We start from the raw sequence: 17,766 nt of genomic DNA, 5'->3' as shown, positions 1-17,766 counted from the left end.
ATGTAAAGCTTATGCGAAGTAGTTATCTAATTTAATGTAAATTTTAAACATTTTCAAGATAAAACATGAATTATATTTAAAACGTAAATGTTAATACAACTGTTTTATATATAATCCCAAACATATGATATAAAATCCCCTCTACCAAAAAACTTAAATTGGGTAACGCCGGTTTGAATTTTTACAATTGAGCAATTGTCAAAAATCTTCCTTTTTATCAAAAAGTTATTTACCAGGGTGTCTTTGAACTAATGATTGGTACTGAGTTAAAGAATGCACACACATAAAAGATTGCAGCCTTTTCAATACTCATTCAGTGTTAAACCTTTTTTTGATTGGGCATTGGTTTTTTCAATCTTGCTATGAATATGTTGATGTGTGAATTCATAACTGCTTTGAGAGAATGGAAAATTCAAAAATTTTAAACCTCAATCCTAAGCGAAGAATAAGTAATGAAAACTGGATAGAAAAAAATTGTTGATTTAAAATTGAAAATGATTTCACACTTACACAGCTCTGATTTAGACCCAGTACTTCGTCGCGATATATCTCTTTTGCATGCAAGCAACTGGCGAATTTAACATGGCGATGTCCTAGGAAGTGTCAATTGCCCCCCGCTGCATCCCTTTTTCGATAGTTCCGAACTAGACCTAAATTCTATAGTTCCGAACCAGTTCTAAAATCGACAGACGAAAGAAAAAAGTGTCACGATTTTTCAATCTTTTTGGTTCTTCCGTGTGTACGGTTTTAAGTTATTTTGGAAGAAAGGTATTTTCAATTTGAAATTAAATTTGTTTGAATGATTGTAAGAAATGTACGTTTACATACCTTTAGCTGTAGCTGAGTTTGCAGAGGTGCTCGCTGTTATTTCTTAGATTCCAGACTGTCCCAAGATGTTGAAATGGTAACACAAATTTTAGTTTTTAGGCTACGAAAAAGCATCTGCGAAGCGCAGAATAGAAGCGTATTTGAACGAAAAAGCCGCTGAACACATATCTATGTAAAGTAATCAAGCCCCCCGCTGCATCCATTTTCGATAGTTCCGAACTGGTTCTAAATTCGACAAATAAGATCTAGTTTGTTCTGCATCCCTTTTTCTATAGTTCCGAACCATTTCTAAATTCGTCACTTTAGATATCGCTTTCTAGTAAAAAAAACTGAAAAAATTAGTCTTTTAAAAGTACCACTTTTCGCCGATTTTGGACTGGTGGGGACCTAGACATATCGGACTAGTTCCTTTTTGGCGATAAAGACCTAGTACGGAACTAGAAATTTGATTCACTAGTCCGCGGTTTCCCTGCAGGGTACATACAGCTACACACAGTCACACACCCTTGGTCACTTGGCGCCCATGTGTGAATGGAAAACTGGTTTCCGCCTTTGTGCGGCTAGCTGCGCCGGCGAGGTGTCATTTTTAGTCTACAATAAACGACGAGACGCGTTGGATGTGTTGCTGGCGCGGTTTCGAAGAAAACGAGTGAATGAATTGTGTATGAAGCGCGCAACGAACATAAAACAAAGAAAAAATTATTTACGCAATTTAATGAAATTAAAACACAAGAATTTTTGCTAATTGGAAATTTTTAAGAAATTGTGAATTTATAAAAACAAATTGAAAAAAGTAGCTTTCTGACTTTTAGTTGCTATCTGAAAGAGCGCACACGCATAAATATCAAAAACAAAATAAAAAAACGCCAGCAAATGTGAGCGCGCGCGTCTCAACGCTTAGTAAACAAAAGCGAGCGTCTGTAAAGTGCTTTCTACTCAAAAAAAAAATAATAATAATAATAAATTAACAAAATTTCATTAAAAAATTTGGTGCCAAAACGCCATAAAAGTATTTCAATGAAAATGGTAAAAATTGCCAGTATACCGCCGTCAAACGCGCTCAGTGATCATCAAGCGTTAGCGCTCAGCTACAACCAACATATACACAGCCAGCAGCAGAATCATAACCAAAATCCCAATGCGCAGCAAGAAAGCGCTAACCACCACCAGCCACACCAACTGCAGCATCAACAACACCAGCAGCAGCAGGTGGCGCCTACAACCATTGCCTCACACACCGCCGCCTACACGCTCGCCGAGTCCGCGCTGCTCTATAAAATGGCGCGCACGCCCCACCTCAAGTCCAGTTTCTCCATCAATGCAATTCTGCCTGAAACGCTAGAGGATCACCATCAACAGCCGCCATCGCCACAGCGTTCACCGCAACACCAGCCGCATCATCATCATCACCACCACCACAACAACAACAACAACCATCATCCTCTCCACGCCACCAGTCACCCGCTGCACCAGCACCCAGCGCTGCAACATCAATATGCCATACACGTGCAACAACAACAAAACTATCCATCACCGCATGATATCGATAAGTACCGACGCATGCCGCCCGTCGACTTTCATGCCTGTCACTCACCGCTCGGCTCGGAGGAGCATGACGCCTCCGAGGTGGAGTCTGATCTCGATGTGACCAGCATGTCACCTCCGCCGCTGACGGAGGGTAGTGAGGTGAGCGCGCATAGTTTGGAAAATGGTCAGCGGAAATATGCGCGGCGCAATGGACGTGGCGCGCGGGAGGGCGCGTCGATAGGCGGTCGTGTCCAGGCAGAGGAGAGCGCCGATAGCGATTTAGAGGGCGCGGATGAGGATGTAGAGGGTGAGCTGGATGGCGTCGTCGATGAGGAGTGCGAAGAGGAGGATGTGGACTGTGATGCGGAGGGTGAGGCGGGCGAAGGAAATGCGGAGGGCGACGCCGCCGATGCCGAGAAAACAGCGGATGGCAAGCCGGCGAGCGACAAGAAGGGCAACGAGAAGCCGCCCTATTCCTACAATGCGCTCATCATGATGGCCATACGGCAAAGTTCGGAGAAGCGGTTGACGCTGAACGGCATATACGAGTACATAATGACCAATTTCCCCTACTATCGCGACAATAAGCAGGGCTGGCAGAATTCGATACGCCACAATCTCAGCTTGAATAAGTGTTTCGTGAAGGTGCCGCGCCACTACGACGATCCGGGCAAGGGCAATTACTGGATGCTCGATCCTTCGGCGGAAGACGTGTTCATTGGCGGCTCCACGGGCAAGCTGCGGCGACGCACCACCGCGGCTTCACGTTCACGCCTAGCCGCCTTCAAACGATCTCTCATCGGTCCCATGTTCCCCGGTCTGGGCTATGCGCAATTTGGCCAATTTTTATATCCACAACAAGCCGCCGCCGCTGCCGCTGCGTCCGCTGCTACGGCGCCCAGCCTGCTGGCCAGCATGTACAACCGCTACAGTCCGTTTATGCCAAAGAGTCCGGCGGTGGCAGCGGCAGCTTCTGCTGCGGCCAGCCTGCCTATGTCTATGCAATTGGGCGGCGCTCCTAACTCACCCGCCTCCGTTATGGCCAACTACAGCAGCGGCATGGAGCGGCTGTTGGGCGCCTGTGGGCCTCATCAAACACATCCTGCCGCCGCTGCAGCGGCGACCAGTGAACTTTATCAACGTTTGCAATATCAGCAATTGTTGCAACAACATGCGGCCGCGGCGGCCATAGCTGCACATCAGCGGCATCAACAACATTTGGCTGGTGCTGGTGCGCCAGCGCCTACGCCGCAATCTGTCGTCGTTCAGCATCCGCAGCACGGCTCACCACATTTGCAACACTTGTCGGCGGTGACGCGACATCAACAGCAGCTGCAAATAGGCGCCACGCATGCACATCTGGGCGCGCAACAGGCCTCACCCGGCCAGCCCATTTCGCCAGTGACGGTGGTGGCGCGCAACGATAGCTGAGTGGGCGCCTGGTTTTGCGGCGCGGCAGCAGAGGAGGCTGTATGTATATAGTATATTTAAGTATGTATAGTTCATAAAAGCTGTTAGTTAATAACTAAACAACAACAAAAAAAAACGTAAGAAAATTTGTAAACTACGCTTATGACGTTAAGCAGGCAACGCGTGTGACGCTCAGTGATCTTGAGTTAGGCCGAAAGTCTCATAGGGGAGCTTTTGATTGTATGAAATTAGCAAAATAAAAATAATAGTATTAAATTGATAGAAATTTAGTAATTGAAAACGAAAAATATTATAAAAATAAAATACTTAACAACAAAAAATGCATTTGAAAGGAATGTTCGTTAAATTGCTTAAAGCGATGCGCTGGGCATTGATTACGAATATTGACGCGGTTTATGTTTGATGAGCATGCATGTATTTGTATTTATATTACAGTTAGCTAGTATCGAATATGAAATCTTTCGAAAAAATCAAAAATACGTAAAATAAAAAAATATTTATTTATTAAAATTTGAAATCAAAGTCTGTTTTATTTTCACATTGGAAAAACATTAACGGAAAAAGTGAACTATATTTTACATAAATATAAAGCTGGTTTTAATGACTAAAATAACATTGAAAAATAACAAAACACTGCTCTTACTATCTTACAGTTAACTTAGGGTTAAAGCCCAGTGAACACTTTTTAATGAGCTTCTTCGAAAAAGGGTCTGAAACAACCGTAAGGGTGAAGTTAAAAGGTTAAAATTATGCTCGCCGAATTTTACTTCCGTCTCTAGATAGAAGATTACTGTTTGAATCTTATTTATACATTATTTTTTGACTCACGCACTCTTGTAACCATAATACAGCGCACGCCAAATTTATTCATATGATACTTTTAGTAAAATCCGGCTTAACATTTTTGTAGTTTATTTTAAGCTAACTGCCATTTTTAATGAACTCTCAATGAACTTATCAAAATATTCCGGCAGGAAAAAAATCTACGCACATTCTAAGTTGCTAGACCGACCCATTTCGATTCTCTAATGAATCTACCGATTTCGCTTATGGGTAGCTAGTGCTACCAGATGTTTTCCTAATGTTTTGTCTCTAAAATGCGAAAGGCCTGGTCACTCACAAAGGAAATGCTTGACACTTTCTTTGCAATCTTCTAGTTGAGAGCTGCGGCAAATCATATTATGGGGTAGACCTATTTTGGCCGCATGTTTGCCTATGGGAAGTGCCCCGTGATGTTTGCTACAATTCTAAATACCTCTGGCCTTGACCTGCTAAGCAGGTTAACGGGTTTCGCCCTTTTGTAGTAAGGCCATAGTTTTCTCGATATTTTACAAAACTGTGTATCGGACCACTTGCGTCTAGCCAGTTTAAAGTAAAGCGTGACAATCCCTCTTTGCACTATACCAAAGGGCAACACAGTGCCACCACCTGAGATTCATCCAAACCGGTTCCTGCCTTTGCCAGCTCATCCTTTGTCGAGAAATCCAGACATGAGAGACGGTGGTGGACTGAGACACTGAGCTCAATATTACTTTGCATTCCCTAACTAGCTTTGATTTGGTAACCGGTGACCGCCTGGCTGTCAGAATATATTTGTTGTTTTACTCTTGTGCCTAACTCTATTGCCTAGAAATCCCTGCTTGCATCATTTCCCAACCGTAGAGACAGAGCCACACCGAGTTACTCCCAGTAGACTCCCGCTCCTACATAGCAATCCATTTTGGATCCGTCGGTATATAGAGAGATCGCCTTTCGGTTGGCCACTCGGTCTGTTCTCCAGTCCCTTCTGGGTAGGAATAACACTTGGACGTTACAGCTGAAGTCCAAATTGCCTACCATATGGTCTTTCATCCTACTTAAGTAATTGCGTTTGATTTATGATCAATCCATGTCCGAAGTGTCTAGTTCTCCAATGGCCTGACTCACGGAGTCTTAGCGCCAATTTCAAAGCCACTTCTTTTAGCTGGAGATCAATAGGGATTAAAGTCAGGATAGTATTTAGAGTTTCTGCCGGGCAAGGTCTTAGTGCACCTGTTACTCTTGCGCTTGCTGCCCTTTGTTTGCTTCTTAGTTTACTGATGTTAATTTGTTTGCTTATGCCCGCCCACCCAACCAAGGCGCCGTATGTTAGAATTGGTCTTATGCACGCGGTATACATCCATATCACAAGTTTAGGTTTTAGTTCCCACTTTCTACTGAAGATTATCTTGAAAGTATAGTATGCTAAGTAGGCACGACTCCACGATACTTTGCAGTGGGGGATAATGAGAGTACCTTGCCGCCGTCTAGCGACGGTAGTTTGAATTGTGGAATTTTGTGTCTATTTGTAAATAAGATAAGTTCTGTCTTGGCTAGATTCACATTTAGGCCGCTTCTCGCAGCACAGGCGTGTAGCCTTCCCAGGGTTCTTTCAAGAATTTCGCTAATGGTAGAGAGGAATGGGCCCGTAGCTGCTTTTACAATATCATCCGCATACGCCACATATACATATATTTAGTCATGTGACGAAATGGGAACCGGACATTTTGACCAGTTTTCTTTCGTTCATTTAATGTTTATTAATGTTTTATTAAATTCTAGCTAGTTATATAATACTTTTCAAACTTTGTAGAGAAATTTAAAAAAATTTCACAATAAACTTTTTATTTATTTTTGTTATTTATGGCCTTATAACAATTATATTCAAGCTCAGTAAAATTGTTAAACAAACTTTTTATTCACTATTAGAAAAATTCTAGGTATGCAGTTTTGTAGCCCATTAAATTTCGGTAATAAAGTGCATGTTTCAAGAGGCTAAGAATTCGCGTTCATTTTTATATATGTTTTTGCCGGCAGTGTTATTATTTGCTTCCATAAAAAAAATGTCGAACATAGATATATTGTATAGAAGGAAATGCGTGACGCCGTCAGGAAAAAAAATCAAAAGTCAACGGTATTTGTTGAATTTTGCTAATTTTTGTACAAAGGTAGAAATTTGGCTTTATACGGCTTTTGTTAGATCATAGCATTTTGTCGTGGGGTGTGCTACAGATACATATAGTACCAGGAATTCCTGTTTTTATTGAAAAAAAAAAGTATCAAAAAATATTGTACTCTAAAAAACGTATTTTTTTTGTAATTGAAGATACTGCGAAATGGAATTTTTTTGCAGCAATATACAGTTTTTTGTGAGAAAAAATATACGAGCATTAAGTATGCACTATAATGAATGTATGCTACTTTTAAGATTCACCTTAAAGTTTCGCCCTTAACGTCCTGCTGGAACTGAGAAGTTTTTTGTTTCTGATTGGTCGTTTTTCCATGCTGCTCTCCCTTCAGGAGCTTCGAAGATATCTGGATATAGTTCAATTTACGTGGATACCGCTTCGTGACATTGCGCTCAGCTTGTTTGGTTCTTTCTTCGATATTCTTAAATAAAAATAATATGTAAAGCCTCAACTGTCCCCTATGAATTATTGATGCCAGCTACAAATCCAATTGTATGTACGTTAGGCTTCGTGGAATTCAGCACTAATCGCTGCAGCTCCATCATATCCTTAGCCATAAAGGTTCGTGAAATCTATACCTACTTCCGAAAGATAGTTCTTGATAACCATCTTAAAATGCAATAGTGATAAAATTAAAAATCCAAAACCCACCGTAGTAAAATCCAAGATTCGCCGCTGAGTGTAAGTAATGAATATTTCAACATTTCGGATAAGGTTTAGGCTTATATGTATATATTTAGAAGCTCAGACGCCTACTGCGGAACGAGTGTTGAAAAAAATCAAAGCCGTTTTTTCAGACAACGAAGGTTTGGAGACACTAAACGCCGTTGATAAAATAGTGAAGGGCGATGAAAAAAAAATATATGTATGTATGTCTGTACATACACATGTATCTATATAGGAATCGATAGAAGTCATTGGGCTGAAGATAACGGTATACTTCATGGAGGAACCGAAAGGCAAAAGGATTGTATGAGAGTTGCTGGGGCCAGGGATCGAATGCAGGCCCAACGGAGTGGCAGATTAGAAGTAGGAATAATTCATATTCACAGTTTCAGAAGACATATGGAAAAAAAATCGAGTAAATGTATCATATTTTTCTTTGGTTTTCCGATTAAATCCGTTTAAATTTTCGCGCTACTTTGCATGCATAAGTCGTACATTAACTACTAAAATTTTTATTGCAATTACATAGCCTCACTTCCACAATTTCTCGCAACATTTCGCGCCTCGTTATTGAACTGCTGCTAGTTTGGATTAATCTGTTGATGTGACAAATAACAATGTATGTACATATGTATGTAAGAAATTCCAACGAATACCATAGAAACAGCAATGCGTAATGCCATCGTAACAGGAAGTCTCTAATAAACGCACAACAATGACTTCGCTTACAATTAGTAAGAATCTGATCTGGAGTCTGGACAAGCGAAGCTGCAGAGTGTTAAATCAAATTCAAATAAGAACTTAGTTAACAGAGGCGTCAACTTAATGATACACAATCATATTAATGCACAGAAAGAACATTTATAAGTAAGAAAAAGTGATATTTGGGGGTCAGTATTAACTCTGTTAATTTCTGGATCTTGTACTGTTGATTCCTTTTTTTTTAAATGTCACTCAGTTTGAAAGGTGGATTGTCTCTTTAAGAGGCCAAATTCCGACTTTAAGGCTGAATTAGTGGCGCCATACCATAGCCATACCATAGCCATAGCAAATAAATGTTCCGATAAAACGTACGCGCAGCTCTGTAAACGATTATTGATGCCTTACTATAACACCAGAGCCATAACCATAACCGTAGGTATCTATTTAATTCTGGTTTTTCACGGTAACCACACCTTACGTGTTACGTTATGGCTAAGGCGTTATGGTTATGGTACCTCTAATTTGGCCTTTAGTCGCACAACGGTAATACTGGCGAATATTTTTCTTCAAACGTTTCGTTGTAAAACCTAACATTTTGACCGTAGTTTGGAAAACGAAACGGGAACAAATTTTTGAAATGAAACTTCTTTGCTTTCGGTTGGGAGTAAATGCAGACATCGATGTAACGAAAAAGCTGCACTCTCGTCGGGCTCTAATCCCTAGCGAAAAAGGAACACGATTACCATTAAGATTAGGATTATGATCAAGAGCTGGATTGAGCTTAAGATTAAAATGACTCATTATTATGCAGAAAAATACCCACAAAATCAATTACGGCACTTTTGTGAAGGTCATCAGATCTGCAGCCTTCGCAAAAAACTAAACTAAATTAAAGAGTTGCCACCTATTAAAAAATTAACTTGAAATTATTTAATAATTTAAATGAATTATTACAATATGGGCAGTGTTGCCAGAACTATTTGGGCCAACCGGCTATATTGGCAAAAAAAAGCGGCTAAAAACGGCTAAAATGTTTCAACTACAATTCACATATTTTATTTAAAGAAATCGCAAGTAGAAATCATTAATTTTTTTCTAGTTAATAAAGGTTATACGTAGCAGAGCTTTACACCACTCATTAAATAAATCACAAAAACAAAAACTGATAAATTCATTACAAATTATTTTTGTTTAATAAAAGGAGACTGTCGTTATACGTACATCAGAAGTCATGTTTGTATTACTTAAATATAAAAAAGAGATCAATTAAAAACTTATGCCGTTTTCTTTTTTATTAAAAAATTTTGCCTTATTGTAACATTTGTACTACACCCAGAAAAAGGTTTAGTTATAATAACCAAGATTTGGTTATAGTGATCAAGTGGCATAGTTGGATATGGCGAAATAAATATATAGTTCACGAAAGTCTGCAATTTACTTAAGACTTCTAGTTGGGACAAATGTATATTTGTTAATAATTACAAAACGACTACCTTGATTGGACAATATTGTTAGTTGAATAAAATCATTGTTGAGCAAATATAAACAATGCTTTGGTTGATACAAGTTTTCAATTAATTTTGTGAACTTGCTGTAGACTTGAATCAGCTAACCGTTTATTATTAGGAAAAAAGTTTCAGTTTGACATAAATAAAAATTTACTCGATGTTTGTTGTGTTTACTTTCTTCTTTTATTTGCATATATTAAGCATAAAAATACGTACATATTTACATAAGTTAGTTACTAAAGTAAATAATACATATGTATATGTTGGAAAGAATTTCCTAAAAAACAACGATGAAACAGGACCAGTCGTGCGAAAACCCAGGTCAATATCTGCTGGAAGTATACTGCTTTGCTTTTTCCTTAGCTAAATAGATACTTTCAAATTATAATTCACATGAATTATATATTCACTGAAAAACCCCGGTTGGAATCAAACTTTATATTTTTAATTAAACTTTAAACTATGCGCGCACCGAAACAACTCGCGATGATAGCAAAACTGAAACTGAGACAAACAAGTATGGGCATGTCATAGCACACATGGCGCAGCGATCGACATGCCATAGCTTACTGAGCGCTCTGGGACCACATGCGTGTTTCACCCATATACGAACAGCGGTAGCGGAGCAATGATTTCCACGCACAATGTAATGGTCGGCATACTAGCGCATTCAAACGATTCAATAAGTGGGTCTGTGTGCATTGCTCAGCTGGCGCTCTTCGTATGTGCTCAGAGAGCGCTCAGCATTCTTTAGGGGTGGCTCACAAGCATGAATATGTTCCACTCTCAAACCAAATCGTGGTTGCCTCAACTAAGATTTGGTAAGTATGACTAAACCACGTGTTGAAAGAAAGCTTATCTGCATTAGCAGAGCTTAATAACATCCTTTTATGAACCATACGTTAAGTTGAATGGAATTTGTAGAAATATGCTTCAAAGAAATATTTATTAGTATTAACCAAACCCTTCAACTAAATTAACGATTTGTTACAACCTAGATGAATATTAGAAGCTTTAATATATTTAGTTATAATTACCAATCGATGGTAATAGTTCCCAATCCTTGGTCACAATTCGGGAACTAAATATCTTTAATTGTCGAAACTAATCCTTTTTCTCAGTGTAGGTTACTTTTCGTCCTGAAAAATGGCTATATTAATATAAAGTATTTTGCTTAGTCGGAGGGCAATATTTTGAGAAATGAACACGTGGAGCTGTGGAAGGGGTCAAGAAAACAGGCCAAAATTATTTCGAAAAAATGAAACGCCATTAATTTATATCGAACAAGCCGGCCGCTTTTTAAGTTTTTAACAATTCTACTATTTAATTGTATTTTGATGTCTATATATTCGAAACTCCTGTTTTTAATGTCCTACTCATGCTCTCACATGCCTGTCTCAGAGCAATAATAAGCAACAATAAAGTATGTTGGCACCATGATACAATTATTCACAGGTATTTTCTTCCCATAGAGTTTTGCTTCACATCGATATTCGTGCTCTTTTATTCTCATTCGTTATTTTTTAGGTGTTGCCAGGGGCGCACCCAGGAATATATTTTTGGAGGGGTTTATACTTCTGAGAATTCGCTTCAGATAAAATGATCATTAAAGTATATTTATGCAAGTTTTATGTACAGTATGTAATAAATGAATAAACTTTTTGAAGTTTCATAAATTGCATTTATTTACATAAAATTAGCGAAAAACTCAAACATTTGTAACCGACTTCGAAAAAGGGGTAGGTTATCAATTCGTCGGAATAGTATGCTAACGCATAACTTTGGACCACGTGAACCGATTTCAATAATTCTTTTTTTATCGGAAAGATGGTACCTCAAGGGTATTCCCGTAATTTGAAATTACTTGTTTAATATAAAGTTCTATAAACACAAGATGCGCTCAACTTGCAAAAGTAATAAAAAAATTAAAAAAAAGAGTTTTAATGTTCATTTTCCTCGATATCTGGTTTCTGGTTTTCGAATGAGATGGTGATTTTTTACGATTGCCTAATTTTTTAATATTTCGAATACCGAGAAAATTAAATGAACTTGAATTTTTATTATGTAGGCAATTTTGGTGGTACGAATTCGAAGTGGGCAAATTAAATCTTCGAATCCTTGTTAAGGACATATCAGTTGTAAACTCTTTTAGGCTCAGTAAGTGAGTATGCATTGCATATTTTTAGGTTTCATTCGCAGTTAAACTTTTAAGAGCTCTCAAAAAAAAAAAACGAAAAATTCATATAAAATGGCGCATAAGAAATGGAATAGGAATTTTCTTCTATCAAAATTTCTTAAATCAATTTGCATCTCTCAAGAAAAAAATGCTCGTATATTTATTTCTTCAAGAAAATTTAAAGCAAAAGCAAAGTGCTTTATAATAAAAAAAAATTTCTTGTGATTTTTCTTGAGAGCTGGCTTTAGGATACAGTTTGTATTTCAGGTTATTAGCTTTAGGGGGGATTTGAACCCCAAAACCCACCCCTTGTGTGCGCTAATGGGTGTTGCGAATAAAACTTCGCACTTAAATTTAAGCCATTCATAACAAAAATTTTATAAAGAAAGTCCCCGCTACATCCTTCTTTGGAAAAAACACAGTGACCCAAATATAAAATTGGACGCGAAATTTTAGCAAATGTTGGCCATTTTTATTTAGTTCATTTAATGTTTATTATTTTTTATTCATATTTGGGTCACTGTATAAAATAAAAATCATTGAAATAGGTCCAGTATTTGAAGATTTTTCGGATTAGAGAAAATTCTTTAAATCCTATACAAATTAGTTTTTGTGCAAATTGCAGATAGAGGGTATTAATGAATTCAAGCCCTCGATATTTCACATTTTTATATTTATAATTTATTAGAAGCAGGGATGCCAACTTGGCTCAAACCGTGCCATTTGTCCCTATTTTACTTCAAATGGCACTTAATTTTTCAATTTGGCACAAAGTGCCAAAATGGCACTTATGTAAAAAAAAATTACATTTCAATACATTTTTGTGAAATCCTTTGCATGCACTTCTTTTTCTCAACTAAAATTTTCTAATTTATAAAGGCTATTCAACTGGTTTATCTTGTTTTATCATTGCACTTCTGTTTGGAAAATGTAGCTTTATTTTATTGCTAAATGTGAATGATTAAAAGGAATGACACCTTTTTTGGCACTTTTATTTTTCTATTTGGCACATTTTGGCACTTTTTTTTATCCTCAATATGGCACCTCATAACTAAGGATAGTTGTCAGCCCTGATTGGAAGATTTCTGCAACAACTTGTCTGCAGTAAAAAAGCATATAATTTGTGTTTCAAAAGTGTGTGAAAACCAATCAATTAACTTATATGATCTCGGTTCCGATATTAAATAATCAATACTTGTTTATACCCGCGTTTTGGCACATTGGCTCGTTGAATGTGCCATCTAATAAATAGTGTCGTCATTCTCCTTAGCTGCTTTTAAATGATGTCGTCACAAATTTCTGGCGGAGACATAAATACAGTGTAAGAAAATTCCTTTTCTATAACTGTTTCCTTATAGAAGGGTTGGATTCTTTTCCACCTTAGACATTCAGAATTCATTCAAAATATGCTAATTTAACACACAGAATTATTTCAGTGTTCCTCCGGGGTTTTTGGACATGGACTGTTTCTTCAATTTAATAGTGCTCGCTTTATTTTTGTGGAAACGAAACATGTTTTGCAAGTTATGGATCATTCCTACACTCTTTCTTCAAATATTTCTCGTATTCCAGCTGTGCGCAGGCGTTTAGTTTTTCGCATCGTGTTTTTACATATTCGTAATTTAAATTTTTTTAATAAAATCAAATGGTGGTAGTTCATGATTGTGTGTGGATTAATATCACAACACTGAGGATTTGGCAATAACCTTTTTCAACTATTAAAAAACAACACTTACGGGGCAATGTTTATTGTAAGAACAACATTTTTTTCTATGAATCGATATACTTTAAGCATTGTTGACGCTATTTCCATTTGAATGAGGAAATAGCGTCAATGACTTTATTTCCAAATTTTTGTTGACTTTATTTCGCTTTTGAAAAGGTAATAATGTCAATTGACTTTATTTCGCACCAGGGTGGGAAATAAAGTCAATTAACCTTATTTCCATTGACCTTATTACCTGTCACCGTTTGCCACCTGTTTGAAAATGCGAATTTAATTAAATTATACACAAGTTACATACATATATGAAATATTAAAATATGGGTGTCAAACGAAAGAGTGATAAGAAATCTTCGATTTGAACATTTAGCATAATTCCGAGTTATTCGAAACGGCTGGACGGATTCAGTTTTGAAATTCGGCACACGGCTCGCTTATAACTGAATAAATGTAGAAGAATGTTGTCATCTGTTTAAAATTTTAAATTCAATTTAGCATTTTGACGCCATGCGCGTTAGTAGTAATATTTTAAACTGGTCATAGAAAAAGAAAGTTGCGCGTGGAATCCACATAAATTTTTTTTTAATTTAGGCAGATACTAAACTTCTCATTGACTTAGAGGCAACTTTGCTGATTTTTTTAGTATCTAAGTATTCACAATATTTTAAAGTCAAAATTTGTTCGTTAATGTTTTAAGCAAAATATTATTCACGCCAGTTTGAGACCTTCTCCCATAGAGCGTTTCTAAAAGCCGGCTCATTGCTACGGTTTATAATATTTATGTATATTATAATTTATAGCTACTAATAAACTCGATGAGGTACTCACCGCTTGCCGAATTGGCGTCACAGCAGAGGGTCCACTTGCAGTGCTCGCTCGATTCCATCTCCGTTTTGCCCGGAATGTATGCTGAGGCAAGTAATGTCTGTTATACACCGCCGGGACCGTGAATTCAAGCCCAAACTATAATCAGATCCGCCGTCTTGAACTGCAAAAGAGGAAGAAGCGTTAGGTTTTTTTTTTATAAATAGAATTGCCGCTCTTGGGCGTAAACTGGTGGCATATATCATCTCAGCATCATTTGACTTTAGACCTTTCTCCTCACCACGTAGTAGCCTGGGTTCCTGGTTGGTTATAGAGAGAGATGACATTACTTGCGGTCTTTGCGGCTGGCCATTTCCTCGGCTGCCCTTGCACCCACCTTTGATCAGTAGCCGCTTTGGAGTGGTCATATAATACTCTGAGGAGAGCCGATGTACCTGACATTTTACTGGGATCTGTCCAGCACCTACTGCCTTTTTTACTCATGATGTTGCTACTGGTCGCGCAGGCGATGACACGGTGTCTTGAGCCAGGCAACAGTTTTGCCATAACCGGATCTGGTGATTGCTGCTTCTGCTCTTTTTTTTACGTTGAGAGTCGCCTCGGAGTCACAATGACAGACTTCCAGTAGCAGGGTTGTTTTCCCGTGCTCGTTCCGTCGTTATAAGCGGCATAATTTTCTATCACTGCATCGACGGCCTGGCTTTTGCTCTCAACTTGATCGTCCGAAAGTCGTTTATCTATACTTGAGCATTTTTGCCGAAATCGGGTCTAGCGTAATGCTGATTTCCGTCATTGTGAACTTGCGCGCACGATTTAAAATTCTCCAGGCCATTATTTGCAGGTCTCCAATCTGCCCCTTAAAAATTAGTAGTAGTGTGTCCTCATTCTTGGAGTTATGCAGTTTCGCGAAGAAGCTTACCGGAATTATGCGGTGAAGCAACTCAGTATCCGCTACCACCTTCCCCTTTCCAGGGACCAAGCTTCCGTACTCTGGCTTTTAATCACTTCGCAGTTGCAGATGGAAAGTGCAACCAACAAAAATATAGTTTTTAGCCCTATACATATGTATTTATCGTTTCTAAATGCCTTAACGATGGCATTTCGAATAGACATCATCCGTCGATCAAATCGTAGATGGGTTGTCCTAGGGGACTATGCCTACGCAACTTTTCCAGCTTCTTCGCGAGGCATGTTTGCCTCGGTCGTGGGCACTATTACTGCCCCCACTGGCCTAGCCCTCGCTGTGTCGTTCCCAAGATTTTGGAACCTTGCTTAGGGCTTGTCCTATGTAGTGAAACTCTTTGATGGGACTCTCTTAGCCGATATGTCCTTTGAGGTGATATAATGGGCTCTTTCGCTAGCTCCCTGGCCTCCTCGTAGCTTATATCCTTCCTCATGGGCCGCTTGATCACTGAGACGCTCCCGCTGTCGACTTTACTTCAGTCTATCGTTTCCCGTCGGGGATATAAGCAGGTTTAGTCCATCCTCCGGCGATATATTTAACAGAAAGAATTTCGGCGCACCCATAACTCCAAATAGGGCTTCTACAACCAGGGCGCCAGGTATTTGGAGGCCACCGTTGTAAGGTACACTAACGTAGTGTACAGTCGCCCAAAAAGACATGCAATATTAAGAAAAGAAAAAAGTAGTAAAACAACACCCGTGAATTACACCAAGCCGCCATTGTAGCGCAGAGAAAAACTTACAATAGTGACTAGTATAAATATCCATACACATTGAAAAAAGATTAATAGAAAAAACAGCAAAGAAATATGTATAGCGAAGAGTAAACGAAACCATACTTCAAACAAAAGTCAACTGACTGCAATGGCAACAATAAGACCAAGAAAGCCGCGCTTGCTTCGTAATGATGACGATAAGATAATTGCACAGCGCTGGTGCTTACGCTTGTTGTTGGTTTATCTCTTCAATTGTTTCTTAATATGTGCACACATATAGATAGCATATTATTGTTTAAAACTGTTGTTGCCAAAGGTGTTATTGCCGTTTCGCCGTATTTATTATCTGCAGCTCAAACGCGCGCCATTTGAATGCTGGTGAGTGAGCGCGCACATTTTTATAAACATTTTTTTTATTTAATTTTTTTTTTTGCCACCAATGTTAAATACTCAAATTAACACCTCATGTGGCCAGCCCATTTGCTAACACCTCTACTCCCCTGACAAGGCTCGTCTCATCTACTATACATTGAATGCATTGTAATAGTTATTCATCATCCCCAATCGCTTTTCGATTCGCCGCTTGGCCAAAGAAATGGCTATTTGCCTTATAAATAGTTGGCTTAAACACGCTGCATGTTTGTTTTTGTTGTTGTTTTGCCTGTAGTATAGTGTTTTTGTGTTTGTTTGATGGGAAGGTGTTACGCTTTTGTGTTGTGTTTGTTCAATTTACGGTGTTCTTATTGTTATGGAAAACAGTTTTCTTTTCTACTAAACTACGATTATCGCTCAATGGCTTCGTTTGGACAGAGCTGTGGGACTGTGTGGCAGGAAGGCACAGGTTAGGTTTGTAAACAATTTTGTACAAAATACTAATTGGTATGGCACTATTTTCTCGAAAAATCGTAAAAGCTCCAGAGCAGTTTGACATTTAAAGTCCTTATTTTATTTGCGACTTTTTAATAAAATCTTGTCAAACAATCAGTGAGGAAACTAGGCGTATTCCATTAAAAATATTTTTTCCCGGTTTTTATTTAAATATCTGCTAATTTTTAGGCTTCTAATTAAGGGAAGAGACTAGGCTCAAGGTTACGGTGACCATCCGTATTTTTTTTTAAAGGACAGTCCTTTATTGTAACCCCCTCTCCTTTAAAATTGTGGGAAAGTTGTGCCCAGGATCGCGTGCAAGCTGAGTTTCCAGTTCCACTTAAAAAAAAAAAACAATAAAACCCGGCATTTTGGCAGCAAAGGATGAAGAAGTCCTTGATGATGATTTGGCTACATTTTTCGGAGTCGGTTAAAATCCGGTTAAGACTCTTTCAAGAAGGGGAACTTGTACAATTAAATAATATAATTAACTGGTAGATATTTGATTTGAATTACGATATAGGGAAGGTATTTGTATCATACAATTTGTATGTTTTTTGTATCATTTTGAAAAAAAGTTTCCTTAATTTTACGTTGTTTAATATGATCACCGTACTCAATATGGAACATACACTACCTACCATTTAAATACTAACAGAGTAGAGTGTACAATAGCTCCGTTATTAGAAGTATTAAAGCTATTAAAACATCTGCGTAATCCTTAAGACTTTATAGACTAGAGATTGCCAGCCGCCTCCTAAAATTCAGTTATAGATTTTCCTGAACTTGAATCCATAAAGAAGTTATACTATCACGAATTCCAGAACATTAAACATTCGACAACAGC

The 17,766-nt window shown here is 38.3% G+C and overlaps 1 protein-coding gene across 1 annotated transcript; it reads left to right on the top strand.

The window, feature by feature from the left end:
• Positions 1 to 1,357: 1,357 nt before the first annotated feature.
• LOC118740909 (fork head domain transcription factor slp2-like) lies at positions 1,358 to 4,258 on the top strand. Its single transcript, XM_036472662.1, has one exon. It carries the CDS (start codon positions 1,846 to 1,848, stop codon positions 3,784 to 3,786), a length of 1,941 nt encoding a protein of 646 aa, XP_036328555.1. The 5' UTR covers positions 1,358 to 1,845; the 3' UTR covers positions 3,787 to 4,258.
• Positions 4,259 to 17,766: the final 13,508 nt, after the last annotated feature.

Source organism: Rhagoletis pomonella, unplaced genomic scaffold (genome assembly GCF_013731165.1).
Source record: "Rhagoletis pomonella isolate Grant_MI unplaced genomic scaffold, Rhpom_1.0 Rhpom_scaffold_00006, whole genome shotgun sequence".
Taxonomy (NCBI): Eukaryota; Metazoa; Arthropoda; class Insecta; order Diptera; family Tephritidae; genus Rhagoletis; species Rhagoletis pomonella.
The sequence above is the reverse complement of the archived record's forward strand: the minus strand, read 5'-3'. Positions and strand labels throughout refer to the sequence as shown.

Excerpts from the sequence above, each read along its gene's own strand:
- LOC118740909 (XM_036472662.1), top strand. The coding sequence starts at position 1,846 with ATGAAAATGGTAAAAATTGCCAGTATACCGCCGTCAAACGCGCTCAGT.